Source organism: Mustela putorius, unplaced genomic scaffold (genome assembly GCF_011764305.1).
Source record: "Mustela putorius furo isolate JIRA1106 unplaced genomic scaffold, ASM1176430v1.1 tig00000450_pilon_pilon_pilon, whole genome shotgun sequence".
Taxonomy (NCBI): domain Eukaryota; kingdom Metazoa; phylum Chordata; class Mammalia; order Carnivora; family Mustelidae; genus Mustela; species Mustela putorius.
In genome coordinates, this window is record NW_025421385.1 from 5,924,286 (window position 1) to 5,951,027 (window position 26,742).

Consider the following 26,742-nt stretch of genomic DNA (forward strand, 5'->3'; position numbering starts at 1 on the left):
CAGTGGGGAGGTTGTTTGCTCATCTTGGAGTATATCTCAGAGAGTTGGCATTCATGGAGAGACCCCCTCCAGGAACAAAGGAATTGGCAGACACAATTTCTCTTCTCTACCCCCCAGTGTAGATACAGGGGCACTGACAGAAACCAACACAGAGCCAATACTTACTTCCCAACTTGCATACGCCAAGCCTATTCCCTTACGCCTTGGTGGAACCACCCTTCTCTGTCATGCTTGCCTCAGTCCCAGCATGGCTGGTTCCCTCCCCAAGAAAACCAGCCCAAACCTCTAACCACGCTGTATCTTCTGTCCTTGGAGTTCTTCATAGGGCCATTGCCCTCAAGAACAGGAGAAATAGCTGACTTTCCTAAAATACAGAAGCAGGCACAGATATTTCAACAAAATGAGAAGAGAGAGGAATTTGCCCCAAATAAAAGAACAGGACAAGGCCATGGCCAGAGGTGTAAGATATAAGGAACATGCCTAATAGAGAATTTAAAGTAAAGATCATAAAGATACTCAATGGACTTGAGAAAAGAGTGGAAGGTGTGAGTGAGATCTTTAACACAGAGATGAGGAATAACACAACGGAGATAAAGGGCTCAATAAATGAGATGAGAAACATGCTGATGGAATGAGCAGCAGGCTGGAAGAAGCAAAGGAATTGATTAATGACTTAAAAAATAGAGTAATGGGAAGTAATCAAGTGAAATAAAAGAGAAGAAGAAAGAAATATGCATGAGAGTGGACTTATTTAAGGAACTCAATTACTCTATCAGGCATAATAGCATTCACATTATAGAAATGCTAGAAAAAGAGAAAGAAAAAGGAGCAGAAAATGTATTTAAGAAATAACAGCTTAAAAAATCCCTTATTTGGGGTAGGAAACAGCCAGATCCAGAAAGCTGAGAACCCCCAACCATATCAACAAGGGCAGATCCATACCAAGACACATAATTAAAATGGCAAAATATAGTAATAGAGAAATCATTTTAAATGTTTCAAGACAAAATAAGACAGTTACATATAAGGGAAACCCTAATAACTTATCAGGGGATTTTTTAGTAGAAATTTTCCAAGCCAAAGGGAGTGGCATGATATGTTCAAAATGCTGAGTGAGAAAAATCTGCAGCCAAGGATGCTCTGTCCAGCAAGGCTATCATTCAGAATAAATCAGAGATAGAAAGCTTCCAAGACAAACAAGAACTAAAGGAGTTCATGAGCACTAAACCAGTCCTGTAAGAAATAGTAAAGGAAGCCCATTGAGTGGAAAGGAAAGACCCAACGAGATAGAATGAAGGTAAGAAACACAAAAGCAGTAAAAATTAATATTTTTGTAAAATCTCAGCCAAAGAACGCAAAGTAAAAGGATGTAAAATATGATACCATATACCTAAACATGGAGGGGAGTAAAGAATGAGTTCTAACTTAAATTACCATCAACTTAATATAGACTACTATATACAGAAGATGCTATGTACAAGCCTAATGGTAACCACAAATCAAAAGCCACTAGTAAAGAATAAAGAGAAAGAAATCCAAATATACCACTCAAAAAAAAAAAAAAAAAAAAAAACACAAGAAAACCAGCAAACCATGAAAGAAAGGCAAGAAAGGATCCGAGAAAAATCTTCAGAAAAAAAAAAAAATACAAAACAAGTAGTAAAATGGCAATAAATATGTATTCATCAGTAATTACTTTGAATATAAATGGATTAAATGCTCCAATCACAGACATCATACTGACAGAATGGATTTAAAAAAAAAAACAAAAAACAAGACCCTATGGTCAATTAACGTTCAACAAATCAGAAAAGAATATCCAATGGAAAGAAGGCAGTCTCTTCAACAAATGGTATTCAGGAAAAGAAAACAAAAACAACAACAACAACAAAACCAAACAGCCACATGCAGAAGAATGAAACTAGATCACTTTCTTATACCATACACAAAAATGAATTCAAAATGGGTTAAAGACCTTATTGTGGGGCATGAAACCATAAAAATCCTAGAAGAGAAGACAGACAGTAACCTCTTTGACATTGGTCATACAACTTCTTACTAGATATGTTTGCCAAGGCAAGGGAAACAAAAGCAAAAATAAACTATTGGGAGTTCATAAAAATAAACAGCTTCTTCACTGTGAAGGAAAATAATCAACAAATCTAAATGGCAATCTAGAGAATCGAAGAAGGTGTTTGCAAATACATCCGATGAAGGGTTAGTATCCATGATGTGTAAAGAACTTACAGAACTCAACACCTGAAAACAAATAATCCAGTTAAAAGTGGGCAGAACACATGAACAGACATTTTTCCAAAGAAGACATGGAGATGGCTAACAGACAAATGAAAAGATACTCATCGCTTACCATCAGGGAAATGCAAATCAAAACTACAATGTTATACCTGTCAATAACTTAAATCAGTAGCACAAGAAACAACAGGTATTTGCAAGGGTATGGGTAAAAAGTCACCCTCTTGCATGTTGGTGGGAATGTAAACTCGTCCAGCCACCATGGAAAACAAAATTGAGTTTCCCTAAAAAGTTAAAAATAGAACTATGCAATCCAGGGATTTCACTACTGGGTATTTATCCAAAGAATACAAAAACACTATTTTAAAGAGGTACATGTACCCCTATGTTTAGAGTAACATTATTTACAATAACCAAGATATAGAAGCAGCTCAAATATCCATAGATGGATGAATGGATAAAGAAGATGTGGCGTATAGTATATATAATGGAATACTATTCAACCATAACAAAGAGTGAAATCTTGCCATTTACATGGACATGGATGTAGCTAGTTAGTATAATGCTAAGTGAATTAAGTTCGAGAAAGACAAATACCATATGGCTTGTATGTAGAATTTAGAAAACTGAGGAACATAAAATTGAGAAACAGGTTTAGGAAACGGGGAAAAAAGGAGAGAGAGAGACAAACCACAACAAAGTTTAGCTATGGAGAACAAACTGATGGCTACAGAGGGGAAGAGGGTGGGAAGAGGGGGAACAAGTGATGGGGCCTACAGAGTGCACTTGGCCTTGTGGGCAGCAGGTGATGTATGGAAGTGTTGAATCACAGTGTACACCTGGAACTCATATAACACTGTATGTTAGCTAACTGGAATAAAATAAAAACTAAAAAAAAAAAAAAAAAGACATTTAAGATGTATTTTTAAATTCCCTGGTATCATAAAGTATTGATGTTAACAATTTCTGCTGGATTGTGATATGGACAAATAATTATGAAGCATAAAATTATATTGGAAACGTATCTCTTAATTGGGAGGAATAGGTTATTTTTCTAACTCATGTATCTGTGGATGAATTTTACTTATTGCTAGAATGAAGTAGGTTCAGCATCATTCTTTTTATTTTTATAGTTCTAATAAATAAGCATATGGGAATAGAAAGAATTTTATTATAAAACTATTACTTCATTTTTAATGCATTCAAAATTATAATATGAGAAAAATACTTAGTAAGCCTTCAATACAGTTATTTCAGTGATTGATCAGTTTATGACCCAACTGACTCCATCTTTAATTTTGTTGAAAGCAAAGAATTTGCAATTACATACTTACTAGGAAAATAATCATATAGTCTTTCACTTTTTTTGCTTTCTGGGAAGTGTATGAAATAGATTATACCAAGATTTTTTTAACTCATTATGAATTTAACTGCCATTCTTTCATTTAGAGGTATTTTGTTGCATCTGATAAATTTATAAAATGTTGGGAAAATTAAAATATTAACTTCATCTCAACTTTGCCAGTGTAATATTTATGATTAAGTGTTTTTATCTTTATGTTTTTATCAAAGCCTTTGTGTATAAGTTATTCTGTTCATAGAAAACACCTGCCTTCTGAAATGTTTTGTAAAACTAGCCTGCTTTATCAAATCAGTCAGCCAATAAGAATTAATTTGTCAGAACAAAAATGGGCCCAAACAGCCATCTTGTTATAATCAAATTCTTATTCTACAATGGGTGTGTGGCTGTCTGGTTGTCTAACCACGTGTCTCGCTGGCTGAATGGGTGGGTGGATGGATGGATGGATGGATGGTTAGAAGGGTGGGTGGCTATGTAAGGAAGGGAACTTTGACAGCAATTCATTTCCTAAATGAAATAAAGGCACTCCCACCTTCCATGTGACAAAGAACAATCTTAACTTTGCTATTCTGAGACCTTCCCTGAGAAGGAATGACTTTTCTGGCAATACTGAGGAGGTAGAAGAGCTGGGGCAGGTAAATGAACATCATCATTCCTCTTACCCCTCTGCTGTGTAGCTGAATCTCTAACCACACAATACAACCCATGTTGCAGAACCTCACACAGCCTGCTTCCGGTGTCAACCCTTGCCCTGCTGTGTAAGAAGTAAGCCTCGCCTGGTTTTAAAAGAGGCCTCACAGTCACCAGTAATCCTGTTCTCCTTTTCTGATGCCCTGTGGTAATGTGCCAGAGTGGAATTGGGTGGACACATGATATACGTTTTCCTTGGTACAGTGAGGCTATGTTGATTTTGAAGAAAAAGTGGGACAAAAGATTATCAGTATGCCTCATCCATTAACATGTTTTTAGACATGTCAGTTTTCAGGAAGGTACGGGAAGAATAGGACGTGGAAGGATTATCCTCTTAGGCCCTCAGGGTGGTATATAGCCCTGTGTGAAAGTCAGTGGCCTGAAGGAGAGGGGCTGAGGACACCAGCTCTAGCTCCTGCTTTTTTCCTTATAAATTTTGGGTAAATCACTTCGCCTTCTCATACTTCTGTCTATTCATTTTGAAAGTAGGAATAGCAAATGCTGCCCCAATTATCTTTCAGAGCTTTTGTGAAGATTAGCTGGGATAATGTCTGTAAAAGCATTTTGAAAACTGAGAGCTCTGTCTAAACAGATGATATCATTATCTGTATCCTAAAGTCACTCTAGATCAATTACAGTGCACCACAAAGCATAGTGAAGTAGAATTGATCTGAATAATCTTAATTATTGAAAGAGAATAAAAGGTAGGTTTTTTTGGTTACCCAAAATATTAATATTGTCCAATTGACCTAGTAACCACAATTTTAAGCCGTATATTGGGCCTTAGGTAAGAACTAATAATTGTTGAAACTTATAGTATACTAGGCAGTTTTATACATTCCATATATCAATTCATTTAATTCTCACAACAAATTTATGAGCCTGGCACTGTTATTATCTCTTCTTTTATAGAAAATAAACTGAAGTTTAAAAACTGTGTGACTTGGTCTTATAGGGTCAGACCTAGGTTTTGAATCCTGGCAGGTGGTTCCACAGACCATGGTCTTAGCCATAAGACACATCTCGTGTTATACAGATTCTTAATTGCATTTTTCCTACCTCTAATTCTCTACCTCCCATACTATGACTTCTGCTAAATAATTAAAGAAGAAAATGGTAGAACTAATCAATGAAGAAAACTGTGTGGCAGGAGGAAGAGAGAGAGAAAGGACAAATAGGAAATCCAGTGGGTACTCCTTTGTCAAAGAATCATAGTCATCTCAAGGCCATGAGTGACATCTTTGGCAGTTGCTGTTGGATCAGCCTCTTGATCTCTTACCTTGTGAGGGGAGTAGGAAGGGCTCACCCTCCTTTTTGTCTGTCCTGGGAGGCTGGGAACAGAGGGAGACCTGCACACTCCAAGACTGGTTAAATGAGGTACATGTCGCCTCACCCAACTCAAAGATAGAAAGGAATAGGTGGGCACAGGGTGTGATTTTTGGCCTTCTTTCCATCTCAAGTGTTCACAGCATATTTTGTCTTCGAATCTATGCGATATAAATGTTGCCATTCCTGCCTTTTTATAATTATTATGCTTTTTGTTCATTCACTTTCAAACTATTTGTATCTTTATATTGAAAATGGAGCTTTTGTAGACCATATATATTTGGAGCTACTTTGTTCTATCTATTCTGAGTCTCTGCCTTTTAACTGGAGTGTTTATTCCATTAAAACTTACTGTAATTATGGATATGGTTGAATTTAGTTCTTCCATTTCATTCTATTTTTTTCCTCTGTTTTTATTTCCCTGTTTCTCTTCTCCCCCCTTTCTGGAGATTCTATTTTTTTAGAATGCCATTGGGGGGCGTCTGGGTGGCTCAGTGGGTTAAAGCCTCTGCCTTTGGCTTAGGTCATGATCCCAGGATGCTTGGATCGAGCCCCACAGTGGGCTCTCTGCTCAGTGGGGAGCCTGCTTCCCCCTTTTTCTTTTGGCCTGCCTCTCTGCTTACTTATGATATCTGTCTGTCAAATAAATAAAAATCTTTTAGAATGCCATTGGTAATTTTTATATGCTTTTTAACTCAACATTTTTAGTCACTTTTTACTCTAAGAATTATAATGTATATTCTTAATTTTTTTACAGTCTATTTATTGTTAATATTACACCACTTTCCTCCAAAAATGTGTGGAAGGCTTACAGCCTAATAGGTCCATATCCATTCCCCCATTCTTTATGCTATAGTTGTCATACTTGTTATATCTGCATGTGTTTTAAACTCTGCATGACTCTATATAGTTCTATAGCATGAGGAATGTAGGAATTGGTCCTAAGAAGTAGTAACTCCATGGACTCACATCATCCTGAGCATGGGTTGAGGTAGAAGTTTATGGGAGAGTTGGATCTTAAAAGAAGACTAGATAGTAACAATCATATTGAGTGAATGTTTCCTATGGAAATATATTGAATTGCACATGAATTATGTTGCACACAGGATGGATTATACAACCCTGGGAGAACACGCGGGTACCAAAGAAGAGAGTCTAAGTAGACCCTTGGGCACTCTAAAATCAGTAAGTCCAATACAGGAAGAGAACTCAGTAGATGAAGCTAAGAAAGCATGTCCTGTGTTGTAGGGGGAAACCAGGATGGTGTGATGGCACATGCCTGGAGAAAAGAAGTGTTATAAGAACAAAAATCTACTGAATGTCTCTGAATGGTCAAATATGAGAAAAATAGAAATGGAACCATTGAATTAGAAGTATTCTAATACTTCTAGACTTAAATATTATTAGAAGTGTTATGGAATTATTATAGAATAATCATAGCATTATTATTAGGTGACTGCTTTACCAAGAGTAGTCTTCAAGAGTGGGTTCACAAAAGGACATGAAGTAAGCCAGTGGTGAGCAGAACTATAATAAATTCATAGTAAGGTTTTCTGTGTAGAGAAGTGGACAATGCCTGAAGGGGAAAGTGAGGACAGGGTTTGTCTGTTTACAATAGGAGAATCTAGTCTTAGTGGTAATTTTTAATAGGTGAAGAAGAAACTACCCCACCAAGGGATAGTTAGCGATATGTAGGGGTACTTCCTGGTCACCTCAATTGCCAGGGGATGCTTCCAGTGTTTGCCAGACTGCAGATAGAGCTAAACATCCTGTCGAGAGAGCTTGGGGCATTCTTTCTTGAGAAAGAATTATCTTACCGCAAAAGCACCGAGCCTATTTCTATGCGGATGACAATGATCTGTCTTGGCTTCTGTTTTTGTTTAATTCTCTCAGCAGAAATGTCTGAGCCTCGCATGATGTTCGGTGCCGTCTAAAGCCAAGCCTTTGACAAATCTGGACTGCTTTCTGATTTGTCCCCCTTGGATCACCCCTTCTAAGGTCTCCAGGGAATTGATCACTGTGACTAAGGGAAAGCCAGGCTGGTTCATGCCCATCCTTGAGCCTGTCGCTGTAACAAGGAGGGTGAAGTTGTGCTGATTAATAACCGTCCGTTCTGGACTCAAGGGAGAGAGTGGCTCAGCCCACCTAATTCCATGACTGCTGTCCATGTGGGAAGCAGAATGGCTGTTTTCAAGGTAGGCCGGATCCTGTAAGAGCCGTCGTCTTTGGATGGATCATAGGAATGATGAATGATTGGAAACTACTACAGTTGTTACTCAGGCATTTTTACCCCAGTCAGGCTGGGCAAAGAGAATAGCTTGGGAGAAACATACGTGCCCATCACCCAATGACTCCTTCCCCTTTTTTTCTCAGTTACTTTCTTATCCTCTGGATCTTCTGAACACTGGTTAGGGATGGCACCAAAATGAGTGTGGGTGTGTCTCATTATCTTTTTCTTAGCAATGCATTATGGTATTTATTATTGATTATTAACATTGTCTACATTATTGATAGTGTTAATTCGTATATTATTTATTTCTGATGCTATTATAGGTGTCATTGAATCAGTGCATTCCCAAACTTTTAATTTATGATTAAATCTCAGGAAAGGAGACAAGCTAAATTCTTTTTCTGGGTCTCTTTGTTCCTGGGAGTTTTCTGTCCATCATGAAGAAGGACAGAAACCAGAAAAATAGGCTACTTTATTTAGCATTTATCCATATCCCATTTAATCTATGTTACTTACAATATAAAGAATGGATGCTACTTAGCACTAGCTCCTCTAGGTGACTGAAATTAAGGAATTGTTTTTGGATTACAAACTGCCTTGTAACTAAGAGTACAGATGGGTACCAAATGCCATAATTTCCTGATGCATCCGTAATCATTGCAAACCTTTTGTAATGGGGCATTTAAGGTTGCACACATTATCTCCATTTAGCAGGCAAGGAGCTAAGAAGGATGACCAGGTCATTTGTCCCAAGTCTTAAAATTAGCAAGTGGCACCACCAGCATCCCCTTTTCTCTTTTTCTGACTCTAAAGATACTCTTCTTCCTGTGACTTTGCAAGAGGTAGTAGAGGGACAAGGTTGGGTGCATTCCTCTCTTCCTCTCTTTTGGGAATCTTGGAGTTTCAAGACCAGGACCCACAGGACATGACACATTTCTCCCATGTGCCAGAAGAGGATAGAGACCCACCAAAAAATACATTACTGCCACTAGGCACCGGTCATGTGCCACTATGTGGGACACTTGATTATTGATGATCAGGTCACCTGAAAATGTTTGTTCTTATCTGTCGCCATATTTTCGTTTGCCTAATACCTGCTGTGCATTTGGTGGGTTTTCCATTGTCTGTCCCTAGTGTGTATTTGAACTGCTACTCAAAAACACTCGTTTTTGAACTATTGACATGACTTAACCAAATTGGATGTAAGTTCAAAAACTTAAATTTTTCTACTTAAACAGAATGAAGAAAAGCCTTTAGATACTAATGATTTGAGTTGTGGTACAGAACTCTCTAGTATGTTTTTTGCAGATCTTTTTCACTTTAATTTGGCTACTTTGTTTTTATAATTCTTGTCCTTAAGATGGAATGCCCCTAATTGAAACCCCTGGAGAAAAATCTTCTACTCAGGGCATCCTGGAATTTTTATTCCTTTAGTTTTAGTGACTTTTGTATAGTCCCGAGCTGTTGCTTCCCATGGTTCCTCTCTATGGGATTTTGCTTTAAAAACAAATCCGTTCACACCATTAGAAAACTGTGTGTAGAACTGGGGCCACCCCTTACTTGGTTCCTATCTTATCTGACGAATTGGTTGCCTTATGGTCTCTGAGCTGAGGATTCTGGGAATATACTGCAAGGGCTTCCAGTACACATTTATTTCTCCTCCTCTACTTCAGTGGTGTCATATGACATCTACTTAAAAGTTTATCAAAAGCCCCTTTTCCTCTGTAATTCTTTTCATCATTTTAAAAAAAAAATTTGATTTGGAACACTTTTGTCATTTCCAGTGCATACTCCTTCCCTATGTTTCTGTGCTGGGTAGACTATGTCAGGTTTTTGTTCTTGGGTGTCATCTGTGACACCTGCTCTCATTTTGGTGTCATTTTTATTTTATTGTGTCTTATAATCATTGTTCTTTTTTCTTTGGTCTTAGAGCTTCATCGAAGCTTTTATTTTTTAATCCCATTTTCTGCTGCTAACCTGATAGGGGATATCTGAATTATGTTAGAAAGCCTCTTTGCTGTTGTTGTTTGTCTTTTTATCCCAAGGAAAAGGAATGTGGACTTTCTTTGGAGAATATTTTAGGCAGCCTGTTATAGTAGAAATGGAAAGGAGTTTAGAGTTTGATTGAACTGAATTTGAGTTGTGATTCCATTACAAAGCAGCTGATGTCCTTAAAAAAGTGATTACAATTCCCTAGGACTCCATTTACTATTCTGTTAGGTAAGGCTAATAATACTGACCTTACCAGATCATCGGAAAGCTTAAAGATAGCTTATGTGAGGTGCTACTTCTGCCAAATTGTGGGTGTTCGATTATTATTCGCATTGCAGTGATTATTTTATTATAATTATTACTCAGTGGGCCATCTCCTATTTGAATTGACAACTAGTAAGTGATAATGCTACATTTAAAGGGGATGCTGCAGAAAATAAGCTATAGTGGCTGGCCTTAAGGAGTTTATCATCTTTTTATACCCAAAACATGTAAGTCTTATACAAACATTCATTATTTTTGAAGGTAATTCTGTGATCGTTGTAAACACTGTAAATACTGCTTAACACATCACAGAACACCCTCTGTGGCTTATTTATTGTGACAGGGAACTGAGAGTTAAAGCACTAGGGGTAAGACTCTTACCCCACCTGCTCCACTGGGAAGGGACCTCCAGGGACTGGCATTGGGGTCCTTCCCACTCTGGAGGGTGTCCTTGGAACTCGGTGCTCCACTGCCTCCAAGAGAGACTGTGGCAAATAGTGTAAGATGGTTGTGTTCACCCCCCCCCCCCCCAGGCCCTAAGAGGCAGCTGGGTCTTGACTGGGCTGATCGTGAGAGGCCTGTTGGAGGAGGAGCATCCGAGCTGGATCCTGTGGGGGGCAGGCTTTCAGCAGGCGGGGGTGAAGAAGGGTGTGGGAAGGGGAGACAGGGGTGCGCAGGGGTTCTGGGGGCATTCAGTGCGGCAGTGCGCATGTGCGGACTGATGGAGGAGCCAGCGGGATATCGGTTTGTGTCAGATGACGGGGCCTGGGACTCTCTCCCAGCAGACACAGTGGCCCTTTAGAAGATTTGAGGGCAGAGCTCCGGGTTGCATAGGCTTGCTCTGCAGAACCGTGCGGGGCGTTTTGGAAGCGAAGAGAGTCTATTAAGACTCCAGTTCGGAGGCTGGTGCAAGAACCGAGAAAAGATGGGCTGAAAGTGGTGAGAGAACGCGCGCAGGAAGGGACCTGTGTGGGTGACAGTGACAGGTTCGATGCCCGGCAGCCGCAGCCTCGTCGAGGAGGCGGGCCGGTCGGCCGGTCCCAGGGTCGGTCGTGACGGGGTAGCGGCTCCAATCGGGAAGACGGCGTCCGGAGTTTGAAAAGAAAGGGCGAGAACGTGTCACCGGCAGATCCAGTGGGGCCCTCGCGTGGGTCACGCAGCGTCTCGGGCTCGGGTCGGTCTTCCTGCAGCTGCGAGGTTCCCATCGCTGCACCGTGAGCGCAAACCGAGCATCTCGAATGTTTGTGAGGAAGGGGGCCCCGTGGAGGGGGTGCTGGTTCCAGCCTGTCCATAACCTCCCGGGAGTCTCGCCTTTCCCATGTGGCCGGGGTTCTGCGTGAGCCTTTGCATGCGATTGTGTTTCAGGGTCACTGACGGATGGAGAAAGGGAAATCCCACAGCGAAACTCTAGTTTTCTTCAAACCTTGCTCCATTGCATTCAGTTCTATGTTACAAGTGGAAGAAAACGTATGCCGGTCATCGAAGGGCGGGCGGGCGGTAACTTGGGTCAAAAATGTTGCTACTGCCATGTCCGAGCTTTGAGTAATACCCACTTCCCCCCTCTCTCCCAACGTCCCGGTCAGTGTTTGTCAGGTTCAACTCCAGCCATGGTTTCCCCGTGGAGGTCGAGTCGGACACCAGCATCTTCCAGCTCAAGGAGGTGGTTGCTAAGCGACAGGGGGTTCCAGCTGACCAGTTGCGTGTGATTTTCGCCGGGAAGGAGCTTCGGAATGACTTGACGGTGCAGGTGAGTCTCCCTCGGTGGCTTGTTCCCGGGCTGCAGCCGGCCCCATTGCTTATGCCGCTGACTGTGCCAAGCTGACATTCATGCCTGAGATCTAATAGAATAAATAGTGCCTGGGGATTCCTTGAACTTTACTCCACACCGCTTCATTAATTCTGACCTTCTTAATTATGCATTAAAACAGCAAGCAGGAAGGATTGGAAGAACAACTGTGAGCGAGGGAGAGAGAGAGAGAACACACAGACCAGGCTTAGTGAATAAATGTTTACTGACTACAGGAGCAGCGAGGCACAATTTCTGTGTCTGTTCAATTTCTACCTTACTTATTCCATTTGAATCTTAATGAAGAAGGATTCGAATAAATTGTTCCCAATCAGGCTGCTCAGTCCCTGCGCCGTGAGGAATTTGTAACCCAATTGTGACCCCTGGAGGATAGTCGTAAGTCTGCCTCGGTGGCTGGCTCGAGGACAGACGGGGCTCAGGGCCAGTTCACCACAGGCCTCAAGAGTTCCCAGCCGCATCCAAATCGCGGTTTCCACGCCAGTGGCACAGGGAGACAGAACAGAGCAGAAGCCCACCTTCGTGCTTATTTTCCTAAGCCTCAGGAAAATTGTCCCCAGAACAGGCCCCTGGAATGTTAGACTGTGAGCGGCACCTGTCCTCTCCGAGCACCACGCTGCTCCGGGTGCTGTCCGCTCCCAGGCTTTCATCTGGGTGCTTCGTTGCCAAGGCTGATTGCGGTAGGAACAAGGGGGGCACTGGTGAAGGGGGTGATACCCAGCGCCCTCATCTGGAGTTGGAGACCTGTCATCTGTTGGGGGGGGGGGGGTAAATCCTGTGCAACTCGGACTGAAGTCATTCTTTGTGAAAGCAGGAAAGACTGCGTCTTCTGTGGATGGCACAGGTGATGCGGAGGGACCCCTCAGACGCGTGCTTCCCCTTTCTTAACCAGCACCGACGCATGGCACTCCTGTTTATACATTGGGGGGTCCTGCTGTTGCGCCCAGTGGGGGTGGGGGGGCTGCTGGGTCTGGCTACAAGGAAAACCCTTCTGGTATTGACATCCTATCACTGTGTATTTTCCTGATGATATTTCCTGTGGCTCCACGAAATGCTTTCGGAATTTGGGTATACAAAGGAAGCTATAGAAATGCAAATCGTCCCCCTCTGGTTCCAAAGCATCTTTGCTGATGGCTGGAGGCTTGGGCTCATTGTGAACAAACTGCTGTGCTTTGCTTTTAGGCAATTTGTTTTATAAGGGAAGTGCCTGGGCTAAAAAGTGTTTCGCCTTTTTTTTTTTTTTTTCAGTCAACTAAAAAGCTTTTTACTGTACCTACCAACCTCTAAATCCAGGAATGTTCCCTTCACAAATAAATGATTTTAAAACAGCTCCTTGAACCAAAATATTTTATGTTGCCAGGAGTTTTGAAGTTTCAGGTTCTAAAACTCCTCACCTGTACTGTTCAAGCTGATAGGTTAGACTAATTGCTCAGAGAATTCATTTGACAAACATGTATGTGAAAGGTACATATTGATTTAGATTCCATTTATTTTGACACACACTTCCAATGTTCTGGGCTTCCCAGGGGCTCACAAAGAAAGGTGAAATTCATTCCTGCTTTTGTAGTGACTCTATTTAGGGGCCTTAAAAACAACAGATGGATTAGGTTGAGCCACATGGCATGAAACTATCAGCAGTTTCATGTGGTTCAGCCTCTGAATGTCAGACATGGGCAGCACCTTATGGAAACTGAAACCCTAGTACTGCAAGATTTTCAAGGTGGAGAAAACACACCCGAGTGGAAGTCACCAAGACTTCCTGGATGAATTGAAACTCGAGTAGGATTTCAGACATGGAGAATGAGCATGGTGTGTACCTGCCGAAAATCATTGGCCCGTGTTCTTCTAGAGGCTGGAGAAGATGTTGAAGACTGGGCAGGAAGGGAGCTTAGTGCTGTATCTTGCAGAGGTTTCATGCATGGAGAACTAGAGCAAAATAGGGTGGCTTGGAGGGAAATGGGAGTCTGGAGCTCCAGTCTGCTTGTAGGAAGGATGGGGAACTTAACCGGCACAGTAAGTGGATGCCAAGGGAAATCTAGATGTCTAGCAGGAGTTTGAGAACTTAGTTGTGATGCTTAGGGGTTCACTTCATATTTAAGGACTAGCTACATAGCGGTAAATATTATAGCTCTTGGGTTAGATGTGATCGCCAAAGAGGCAGAGGACAGAGGCATGAGCAGGTCTTTTAGGCGGCAAGGGGAGAAGCCAGTAAAGGAGGCATCATCCATCCAAACGATGCTTTTGAGGGTATTTGGGAAAAGGAAATTACTGGTAAAGAAGTATACGGCTGTGAAGAGATGGAAGAGCATGAGAAGAAAAGAGCGTTTGGACTTGGTGACCGTAGTGATGACTCTAGTCATCCAGGGCCGTGGTTACTGAAAGCCAGACTGTTGGGTTCAGCGGGCGCTGGGGACAGTGATAAGGAGGCTCAGCTTGCCAGTGAGGTTGTAGAATCTTCATTTCCAAGCACAGGGATTGTACTCGATGGAGTGTTTGTATCATAACTCTTTTAAGTATTTAGGGAATACCTAGTTCTAATACTACAAATTAAGGCAAAACACTTTTTTTAAATGTCTCTTATGTACTTAGACAAGGTGGCCTCTCTCTATTTCAGTTCGGTCATTTGTGAAGTGGGACTAATACTAGTACCTATCTCATTGGAGTTTTGTGAAGACTAAATTAGTTAATTTCTGTAAAGCTCTTAGAAAGAAGTATGACATCTAGTCAACACTGTGTAAATGTTAGCATTTATTAGCATTCTCATCACCGTGATTGTCACCATTGTTAGCGACTACTTCAGAATCTAAGAGATCGCCGAAATACTACAAGACTACTTTCCATCATGAATTATGAGGATATCTGTGATAAATTAAAGAGTTAAGGAGAGACAATAGGATACATATTTGACTGGGGCAAATATATCTGTATATATTTTTGTGTTTGTTTGTTATACCTGTATATATTTTTGTGTTTGTGTGTTTGTTTGAATGTATATGTATGTAGTATTTATACATTTTAAGTAAAACATATAATTTTAGTTAAATTAAATTAACTGTTAGTTTAGTTAATTAAAAAGAAATTTCTGGAGTTTGTAAATGAATTTTTGACCCTTACATGTACAGGTTTTACTTATCATAAAAATAGTGTAATTTGAGGGGCACCTGGGCAGGTCAGTCGGTTAAGCGTCTCACTCTTGATTTTCAGGTCTGGTCCCAATTGCAGGGTTGTGAGATCAAAGCCTGCCACAGTGTTCAGCAAAGATTCATAGGTTCATCATGGTATTATTGCTTTTGAGATATATTTTTGTAAAGTGATTATTTGCCACATATTATATTTGGTAAAAGCAAACTGTGGAGAGTTGTACAATTGTTTCCTACTTCATAAGCAGTGTTTCTGTGTATGCTTTTATTATTTTCCTTATACCTACAAGTATGCATATAAAACTAATTTTTTACTTCGTTTTCACAATCACTTGGTCTTTTTTCTTCATAAAGAGTTCTTGTCAGCTGTTGATACAGAATATTCAGGTCTCTTTCAAATGATGTGTCTCCCCTTTTCCTAATCCCAAATCTAACATCCTCCATTTCAGAAATCTCTGAAATCATCTCTATATGATTTTGAATTTATTATTCAGAATTATACTTGGAAAATAAGGTTCTAAAGTAGTTGTATATATCAAAATGTATCAAGCGTATAATTAGATTAACTTACAATGACAGGGACGTGAGAATTTATCTAAGATTTTGTTTGAGCAGAATTCATTGTACTCACATGAGCTGTGTTATTATCCTTAGTATCAGTATAGGTTAGTTTAGGTTTATTAGCCAGTGTATTAGAGTTCTCCGAAGAAACAGAACCAGTAGGATTGATCCCTCCAGCCTCCATCCATCCATCCATCCATCATTTCTTTTTATCTATCCGTGACATCAGTCTGTATAGGATAGACTGATAGATACAGAGATAGATTTATTATAAGGAATTGGCTCACATAATTATGAAGGCTGACAGGTCCCAAAACCTGCAGTCTGTAGCCTTAGTGCTGGTCTCCACCTGAAGGATTGAAAATCAGGAAAAGGGATGGCATAGTTACAGTCTGAAGGCTGACAGCCTTGAGACCCAAGAACTAATGTTACAGGTCAAGTCCAAAGGCAGGAAAAAAACAAAAAGCAAACCCCTCAAACAGTGTCCTTGCTAGAGGGCTATTGAGAAAGTGAAATTCCCTCTTATTCATGGGAGAGTCAGTCTTTTTCTAACCGCCCCCCCCAGGCATTCAACTGATTAGACAGGGCCCATCCATATTGGGGAGAACTGTCTGCTTCACTCAGTCTATCAATTCAAATATTAATCTCACCCCAAAACACCCTCACATACACACCTAAACTTATGTTTGGCCAAATGCCTGGTCACCCCATGGGCCTGTCAAGTTAACACAAAATAAGTCATCACAGCCAGGAAATGAGAAACTTTGTCATTTTTAATTAATGTTATAGAACACTTATTCTATTTGTATTCTTTTTGCAATAATTATACTTATAAAATAGAAAATAGAGTATCTATTTTACATAGAAATATTTGTTTTATAAAAACATTCATCCGGGTGGATGTTCATAAATTCCTTTAAATACTCAATTTTATGATGCTTAAAATATAGACACATATTTGGAGACCATCATTTCATAAAATAGATTATTTTTGTAGTAAATATTAAAGGGCATCAGTTTATTACTCCTGTTCTTCCAACTAAGCTTTATGATTATGATGTGATCTGAGTTTGGAAGACCAGAGACATTTAGACTTTACTAGCTTAGGTTGTAAATATCAAAGACAAATAAATGACCCTGAGAAGCCAAATTATTTAATTGGCTACATTTTTAGTGATACATGCTATGTTGATTTCAAAACAATATTATTAAGTAGTGAAAACCCATGTTAATTGACAAGGTAAGCCATATCCAATGGCTAAAATATTCTGAGTTTTGAAATCTTTAAGAAAATTTACCTGTTATTTTCAGAAACATTATAGATTATTTTGATCATATCTGTAGTTATCCTGCTAAATTTTGAAACTTTAAAAACTGTATGTTTTTTAAGTTTTTAAAGTGATGTTGTGAATATCCCGTATGTTCCTTGAACCACCTCTAACATAATTAAATATTTCTAACTAAATTCTTGAAAGTTGGTGATTCCTTAATGTCCTTTAGGTTTTTTCCCACAACTTAGACCATTTTTTTCTGATTAAAATTAATATATGACAGTTATAAAAATTCAAATGATAGGAAAACATGTATCAGCAGACCTCTATAACTCATACATTTTTAATAATTAAGAATGATTATTAAAAATAAATATTATTCTTAGTAATTAAGAATATCTTTATATGATAATAAGTATATTATCACTTATAATCTTAGAATTTTTCCTTTAATTCTACCAAGTTGTCTTACATTTTACTTTATTTTCTACTTAAAAATATGAGTTCAAGTATACATGCAGATATATTAAAAAAGCAAACTTGATATTTCTAGAACTTTAATTAGATCATAGTTTATTGATTTAGATATTGAGAAACTGATAAACTGTTTTTATGTCAGAGTTTCAGTGCAAAGACTAGGCAGTTAACGCATTTATTTGCAAGTTTTATTAAGGTATGCCTCAGACAGAGTATGATTAGTAGTCTTCCATATTAGAACACATGTTTATGATTCTAGTAGCTACTGTTTAATTACCCTTTATCATTACAGATGCTGTGCGTTACAGTGTAAGTATAATGAGAAATTACTGCCGAGAAAGAGAAAATAAACCATGCTTATGAGCTACTTCCTGTGTCCACTAACAAATACTGACTAGACATCACCATGTACTGAGGAGAAGGTGGAGTAGCAGGGATGGCATATTCACTTGCTGGGGGTTTCGCTTTTGTTTTTATTTATTTTTCTTTCTTTTCATAATGGTCATAGGTAATATGATGATTATGGGTTCTCCTATAAAACTAGATGCTTCTGAGAATGAAAGAAGTCTCTATTAATAATTATTCCAGGACAAAATGTATATGCTGGCAGTGTCCTGGGAAAATGAAGGGAAGTGGTTACCCAAGGCATTGGGCAGTATTTCTCACACTGATGAGTCTCAACTTCTTTTGGAAAGAATTTTTTGGTGCCTTCCCCCAAGCACTTGTAGAAATAATTGCTTAAGAACACAGTCTTATTATGAACATTTTTTAAATTTTCTTTTCTTTTTGAGGGGTGGTGGCAGAGAGACAGAGGGAGAGGAAGAGAGAGAATCTTAAGCAGACTCCACACTAAGCATGGAGTCCAACACAGGGCTTGATCTCATAACCCTGAGATCATAACCCAAGCAGAAATCAAGTTTGATGCTTCACCAACTGAGCTGCCCAGGCGCCCTTTATTATGAACATTTTTAAAGTAAAAAGAAAGTGGTTTCATCTTTTTAACTGGTAAAAACATCTTAAAGATGATAAGCTAACTGTTATCAAAATTTTAAAGAATTTCATAGGATTCTTAGTTCCTAGAGATTATGTTTACAGATGTGTTTGAGAAACTCTGTTGAGTATAATCATTTTCTTTATATATTAATGTGTTCTTCCTTGTTATTAGCAAGATTTTAAGAACTTTAAAGAATTAAAGAAAAATGGATAAAATATGGATGTTAATAAATGGGTGATCAGGCATGGGCTTTGTTTCTGGGAAGCTGGAAGAGACAGACTTATATTTCTCCTGCTAAGTACACTAAAGCTCAGGGTGTTACATATAACATATACAAATATAGGAAGATTTAAAGTGTGACAAGAAGAATGTAGACTAGTTAGGAACCTCAAGACCCCCCAGATATTACAGTTTTCTTTTAACCAAATACATCCTAGACTTGGAGATAATGAAATTGGCAACCTAGAAATGCCAACATGTAAAGATCAAAAAACCCCAAAAACCAAAAACCTAAAAAGCCTACTTTCTATCCAAAGAACCAGGAACAGAGTAGCCTAGAAAACTTTTAGGCAATAACCATACTTTTCCAGCCAAATAGCACAGACAAATTGCGACCCCACCCTCATCCCCACCAACAGTAACAAAGGCTGATGGAGAGTCGAGATTACCTCCCATGTGAAGCTTTCATGAGTGCCTTACACATCTGCTCCCCTGACAGTATAATAAGCTACACCTCTCCCTCTCCTGTCATGGTAACACAAGGGCCCTAGAGGTGAGTTGGGATTTTCACTGTTCCTAAGTGGTAACAGAGCCACCAGTACCACAGTGCCAGTGGAGATCACACGTGGTGCTGGAACATCATTCCACCCAGCAATGATGAGGACTCCCCACTTCAACAGATAATAAGTGGAGACCTGGATTTCTATTTCTACTGGCAATAAGGAGGTGGTGATCCCTTTTCCTGCAGGAAAAGTGTCAGAGGAAGCCAGGTAAAGCAGAAGGTTTAAATAAGATTCAGAGTCTCATAATGAGAAAATGCTCAGGTTTCAAAGGAAAAACAGCAGGAATCAGGAAAATCACAAATTGTGTGAAAAGTCTATCAGTAGATGCTACTATTGAGATGACAGAGATATTAGCATTTATCTGATATTTTAAATAGCCATGATAAAAGTCTTCAATAAACAATTACAAACATGTTTGAAATAAATGAAAAAAAAAATAAGTATGGTAAAAGAAATAAAAGATATAAAGAAGAACAAATGGATATTATAGAATTAAAAAATACAATAATAAAAACCTCACTGGATGGCTCAACAAAAGATTGAAGCGGCTAGAGGAAAAAGTCAGTGAGCTGGAAGAAAGAACAGTAGGAATTACACAATTTGAACAGAGAAAATAGACAAAAGAAGAAAGGAAGGAAAGAAGAAGGAACGGAAAGAAGAAAGGAAGAGAAGGAGGGAAAGGAGAAAGGAAGAAAGAAAAGAGCAAGCCACAGAAATATGTGGCTCTATAAAATATGTGGTTCTATAAAAGATTATTTGAAAATTGTGTCATCAGAGTCCTAGAAGGAGAGGATAAAATAAAGAGGAACTAAAAATGCTCAAGGAGATAATGGCTGAAAATTTCCCAAATTTTACAAGCAACATAAAACTGCAAATTCAGGAAGCTGAGGGAATCCACAATTTTGACGTAGTCAAAGCAATACTCACATCCTAACTATACTTCCAGAAACTATAAAGACAAGGAAAAAAGTCTTGAATGCAGCTCAAGAAAATGTATAGGCATACCCCAGAGATGTTGCACGTCCTTCTCCAGACCGCCATGATAAAGCAGATATAACAATAAAATCAAGTGGACTTTTTTGGTTTCCCATTGCATATAAGGTTATGTTTTCACTATACTGTAGTCTATTAAGTGTGCAATAACATTATGTCTAAAAATATCCAATATACATACCTTGATTTAAAAAAAATACTTTATTGCTAAAAATGTGGTTACAGGAGCTTTCAGTAAGTCAAAATCTTTTTGCTGGTGAGGTCAGTAGTGAGGTCTTGCCTCACCATTCATTGATGGCTGCTGACTGATCAGAGGGGTGGTTCCTAAAGCTTGGGTTGGCTGTGGCAATTTCTCAAAATTAGACACCAATGAAATCTTCCTTTCACGATGTTTCTTCAGCTTGCGATGGTGGTTTGTGAGCATTTTATCCATAGAACAACTTTCAGCTGTGGAGGCAGTGCTGTCAAACTGTGCCACGATCCGTCAGCTAACCTTAATGTTACATTGTCAGTCCTTTGTTGTCATTTCAACAATCTACACACATCTTCACCAGGGAAATTCCATCCCAAGAAACCACTTTCTTCACTCAGCTGTAAGAAGCAGCTCCTCATCCATAAGGATCTGTTGTGCGACTGCAGCAATTTAATCCCAGAAGGGCCCCAGGTCTAAGTCTGGTTCTCTTGCCGTTTCCACCACAACTTCATCCACTTTCTCCACTGAAGTCTTGAACCTTCAAATTTTAAAAAATGCAATATCTGTGAAGTGTGATAAAGAGAAACACAATAAAATGAGGTATTCCTGAACATCTTATGCAAAATGGAAAAGCAATTTGAATGGCATTTGATTTCTCATCAGAAACCGTGAAGGGTGGAAGAAAGTGGCACATTTTTCAAGTGCTGAAAGAAAAGAAGTGTCAGTCTAGAAATCTATAACAAGAGAAGAGATCTTTCTTTCAGAAATGAAGACAAAATCAATGTATTTTCAGATTTAAAAAAAAGAAAAAAGATAAATTGTCATCAGACAAACTTCCCTTAAAGAAAGGATTAAGGATTTTCTTTATCAAGAAGGGAAGTGTAAAAGGAGGAACTTTGGAGATTAAGGAAGGAAAAAAGAACACATAAGCCAAAGTATGGCTGAACACGCAGACTTTCCTTCTCTTGAGTTTTCTAAATTATGTTTGAGGGTTGTAAGGACTTGTAACGATGTCTGCTGTGGTTCTGTAGGCGAGGAGAGAAGGACGGGGTCGCTCAGATATTGCTGGTGGGAACAGAAAATGGGGCAGTCACTCTGGAGGCGAGTATGAGTTTCTTAAATACTAACCATACACTTACCCTGCAACACAATAGTCACACTCTTGGTTATTTTTCTCAGACTTGTGGTCACACAAAGCCTTGGACATGAATATTTATAGCAGCTTCATTCACATTAGAGAAGAACTGGAAATAACCCTGAAGTCCTTCAGTGGTAAATGATTAAACCAACTCTGGTACATCCATATCCTACTCAACAACAAAAAGGCACAAACTATTGATACACACAACATTTTGCATGAATTTCAAGGGAATTATGTGGAATGAAAAAAAGCCAATCCCAAAAAGGTCACATGCTGAGTGATTTCATATATACGACACTCTTGAAATGACCGAATTATAGAGATGGAGGACAGATGAGTGGAAGGGGGTGGTAGGAGCAGGAGGAAAGAGTGTGTGGCAGGAAAAGGACAATAGGACAATAGGAGGGACCCTTGTGGTGGGTGTCTTGCATCTTAACTGTACCTATGCTGATAGTACAATTGTGTTGTGTTACAGTTCTGTAAGATGTTACCTTTGGGAAACTAGGAAAAGGAAACCAGGGCTCTCTCTGTATTCTTTCTTACAACTACATTTGAACTTATAAATACCTTAAGATAAAATTTAATTAAAACAAAACAAACAGAAGTTCTGCCGTTTTCCACAGAGGAATAGAAATTATCTCTTCTTACAGAAAATAAATAAGCTTGTTATTTGCATCTGTTTTAATGGGGCAGTATTTCTTATTAAGTGATTCTCAATGTGAGAAACTAGAAAATAATTTAACTGTTTCTTAGAGACATTTAAAGACTAATTCACCCTAAAAGTATAGGGCCAATACAACATAATACTTACAGAATTATTAAGACATCTTTCTTGAATTCTTGAACAGAATCATATGCACCTTAAAGGTTTGAATGGAGATGATTAAAGCTTTTACCAAATATTAAGAGAAACAAAAATAAAGTTTTTAACGGTTGTGTACGCTAGCTGTACACATTTTCCAAAAGGATTTGAGAGTCATGCACTATAGTTTTAGGAAATAAATGAGCATCTCATGTAACCATGTGGTTATGGTAGTTAGAGAAAACGTTCACTTAGAAAAATTGTTGCTCCTTTATTGGTATTAAACAATTATGTAATAGAAGGAATTTAGGGATGGAGGAGTTTCATTTATAAACTAAATGTATTTAATTTTTTAACCTTCTTTCTTGAATGCAAGACAGAGGCTAGATTAAATTGCACTTCAACCATGATTTTTGTTTGTTTGTTTGTTTGTTTGTACATAAAAGAAGAATTCTGCAAAGGACAATGTAAATGACCAAGATGTTTTATTGAAAATTCATTTTTTTCCCTCTGATTGTAAGACAAAAAGAAGCCAGGTTATATACCATTATACTCAAAAAACAGTGATTTCTTTGTATATAAAATTACAGTTGTGTAATTGAGACCTGCAAACACTTCGGGAATAAAGCAAACATTTTTTTTTTTTCCAAAGGGTTGTCTTGCTAATGGGACATACTGCTGGCCTCCTGCATTTAGGTAAATGTAGATTCCTTTCTTGAGTTCCTTCAAACTACTGGTGTGTTCGTATGGTAGCTCGTAAGCCCTGCAAACTGTTAGAGTCTATGATCAAAGGATGGCAATCTGTACAGAGCAAGGGCTCATGCCCAGAATTCCCTTATTTAATCTGCTTCTGTCTGCTGTTTATATGTGTCATTTGGAAAAAAAAAATCTCTGAATTACTTATTTTTTGCATAATTCAGTACCCTCAGAAATGTTATTTTTCTCTGAAAGGAAGTCTTGACATTTGTGTGCCCCTGTGGACTTATAAAATGTCTTTGAGGATTGCCATGAATAAATGCAGACTTGAAAGAAAAAAATAAAAGTTGAGACTCTTTCAGCTTATAAGAGGCTGAAGATAGAGCCTGTAGGCTTATTTAATAGGCTCATGCCTCTCAAAGATGTTTCCATTGTCCTTATTGTGCTCATTTTCCAAGGTAGGCGATATGTGAGGGAACGAAAGTCTGCAGCAAACCAATCCCCTAAATCTTAACATAGGATGCATTTTATTAGAGTATATAAGGGCAAAGCCTGCCGCATAGGAAACTTGACAAGTGAAAGAATGAGTACGCGATGTGAAATTTTATTCACTGAAGTCCTCGTTTCAAATCGTCTATTCTGTGGCCTCTGTTATTGGACTCAGATTCCATCATGCATTTGACCCAATTGTGTTTTAAGATTTTGATACAGTCATTATCCTTTGGCGAAGGAAGAATCCTTTAGAAGAAACAAGAATTTGTGCCTATACCAATCACCATAAAGCTGCTTCTTCTTCTTCTTCTTTTTTTTTTTTGTAAGATTTATTTATTTTAGAGTGAGAGAGAGAGAGAGAGAGAGATCATGCCTGTTTGAGCAAGGGGAGGGGCAGAGGGAGAGGGAGGGTCTCCGACACACTCCCCACTGAGCACAGAGCCTGCCGCAGGGCTCCATCCCAGCTCCCTGACATCATGACCTGAGATGAAATCAGGAGTCCGGTGCTCAACGCACTGAGCCAGTGAGGCACTCCTCGCCTTAAAGCTTTTAACCCAAAAGTTTGCTCACTCAGATTCTACCTTTTCCTTCTTCTTTCTTGCCATGTAATTGTTATAAGCCTGGGATTATCATCAGAGAACAATGAAAAATTTTGTATGAAAAAGCTCTTTAAACCTTACATACCAAGCTCACTTATGACCAATAAATACTGTAAATATATATAAATACTATGTATGCCTCATTTTCTTTTTGTGAGTACACTGGAGCCACAGCTTCAATTAATTTTTAGCTTAACATTGGTAAACATTGACTCTGCTCCCTTTCGTTTTCTTTAGCTGTGAATTAAATGGGAGAAAAAGTTAAATGTATAAAAAAAATAATTTATTTTCACTATACTTTCAATGATGCCCATGAGACAGAGGAAACAACATTGAATGGGACCGAGAAAATTTTACCTTCCTGTTCTAATACATTATATTAATTTTTTCCACTAATTATTAGGTTTAATATTGATAGGAACACAATTCTCATGAACCACTTGACAGTAGATGTGGAATTAATTGAAATTACTGTTTGGTAAGTGGGAGTGGCCATGCTAGCCTTTCTGAGGCCCTGATGGATGTGCTAAGATAGCATCCTTTGGCCATGAGCCAAAGGCTACATAAGCCCGTGGGAATGGAAGCAATACTTCAGGTATTCCTGATTCGTGGTGCAAAGTCTTAGTTATAAACTTAGTGTCCATAGTGCTATAGTCTCAATGATTTGTGGGTTTTTAAGAGACAGTTTTGTGCATATGTGCCTTTAGGCGGACAAGCACACATTCATTTGGGGAATGAAGTTCTTAGGAAACTGTAAGTTTTGTGGGTGCATCTGTTTAATTGTATTTGAGGATTTTATTCTGTCACTGGATTTTATTTTACCTTGGAGTATTTCCTTCTCTGTTGTTGGATCTGGTCAGTTCGCATTCAGATGTGCCACTCTTATGTCATTTAATATATAGCCTAATTAATGGCACAGAGCTGTGCTTTTTAAATTGTTAAAGCATTCTGATATTAGAGAGAGAAGGGAGGAATGTGAGAACTGACTGATGTCGATGTTTTGGAGTACATCACAAACTTTAGTTCCACTGTGTGGGCTTTTGAAAGCTCAGTACAGGTTTTGCCAAGAATATTTTCTGTTCCTTTTTACACCCTTAAGTAGTTCAAAGGGAAATAGATCTGTGTGTTTGCATTCCATTTATGCATAATTCATCAAAACATTGTTCTGAAAGTAGAGAAAATAAAAACAAAAACTTAGTAAGATATCTCTATTGTTATTTAAAACACTTAGACACTGAGAACTTCAGAACCTGCAGCTCACTGCCTTGGTTTACCTGTTTTGCCTCTCGATTCATTCTCCTTTTGAGCAGAATTGAGTTGCTTGCTGGTCTGTAGAAGTCTAAATGACTGAGATATCTATATATATTTCAGTCATATATATATATATATATATGCATATATATATATATATATGGGGACGTTTTATATGGGGACGTTTTATGGTATTGTCTCCAACACATGCTTATTGCCATATATAACAAAGAAGTTAACACTTCAGGAATGTCATAGGCTCACTGAAGTCATTTACTTAGAATTCTACTTGACTTTCTAGTACACAGTTCTATGAAGAGTGGATATGAAGTGGATGTGAATCACTCTAAAGTCAGCCTTTCTGGGATGGGCAAGTCTTTTAAATGTTTCTGTGTCTAGTTTTCTCATCTATCAAATGGAAATAGTAGTAGTACCTATAGTTTTTTAGGGTTGTTTTGAGTTTTAAATGAAACTATACCTACAAAGGACTGCTGGAGAAGGAAAATATTTATTAAATTAAATTATCATTAAATTACTTCATTTGATGAATAATTCACAGAAGCAAAGGAAAACCTTCTAGTTCCCATGTGCAATTGATTCATCCTGAAATTTATTTTCTTTTAAATCTCTCCGAAAGAGAACAAGTTTACTCCATTCCAGATTTCCTTGTTCATACTTGGGATAACGTGAGAGAGTCAGACCTCAGTACGTCTTACTCAAGGGAGCTGCTTTGATTTAAGTCTTGTGATAAATTTTTATCTTATGGCATATCCTATTCTAATGAAGTTTACCTTTTTCTTTAGTGTGCTGAGTATATCTGGACACACCATTTATTCTGGGAATGATTTTACAAGAGTACTTACTATTCAAAATCCGTTTATTCAAGATTGCTTCTAAGAGTTCGTGAGTCACTCAAATTTAAAATCGAGGACAAGAGGGTTAGGCGGCACTCTAAAGAGAAACACATTACATGGCCTACTTCTGTGACTCATTTGTCACCTCTGTAATTTAAAAGCAGAATGGAAATGCCAAATTTACATAATCTATTATTTTGAAGTCCATTTAAAGGTAGTGGTTTTGTTCTTGCTGATTAAATTAGTATCTTTTTGTGTTGGTATCTTTTTTCAGTGCTCTAAAAAGAAAAGGTTGATTTCTTACCCATCAGTCTTCATCTATTGCTTATATCATACACTGTTGTATATATTGTTGATTGCATCTCAGTCCTTTGTTTTTACCATGGTCTTAAAAATATGTGTATAAAATTGTGTATCGATCATTCCGTCCTGTTCATTGCTAGTTTGCAATTTTTAAAATAATCTGTTCCACTGACTGTAAGAGAGTATTTGAGCTGTTGAAAGATTAAATTAGTTAATGACAAAGTGGGAAATTCTTTAGTGATTGATTTCAATTTATTAAAAACGTGTCATCAAA

General features: G+C 38.4%; 1 protein-coding gene across 8 annotated transcripts in view; it reads left to right on the top strand.

The window, feature by feature from the left end:
- PRKN (parkin RBR E3 ubiquitin protein ligase) overlaps window positions 1–26,742 on the top strand; it is a 1,292,328-nt gene that overhangs the window by 264,435 nt on the left and 1,001,151 nt on the right. For all 8 annotated transcript variants that reach the window (XM_045080284.1, XM_045080282.1, XM_045080285.1 and 5 more), the window contains exon 2: window positions 11,699–11,862. In XM_045080284.1, the coding sequence (XP_044936219.1) occupies window positions 11,699–11,862 (164 nt within the window). The remainder of the gene's footprint in view (window positions 1–11,698; window positions 11,863–26,742) is intronic.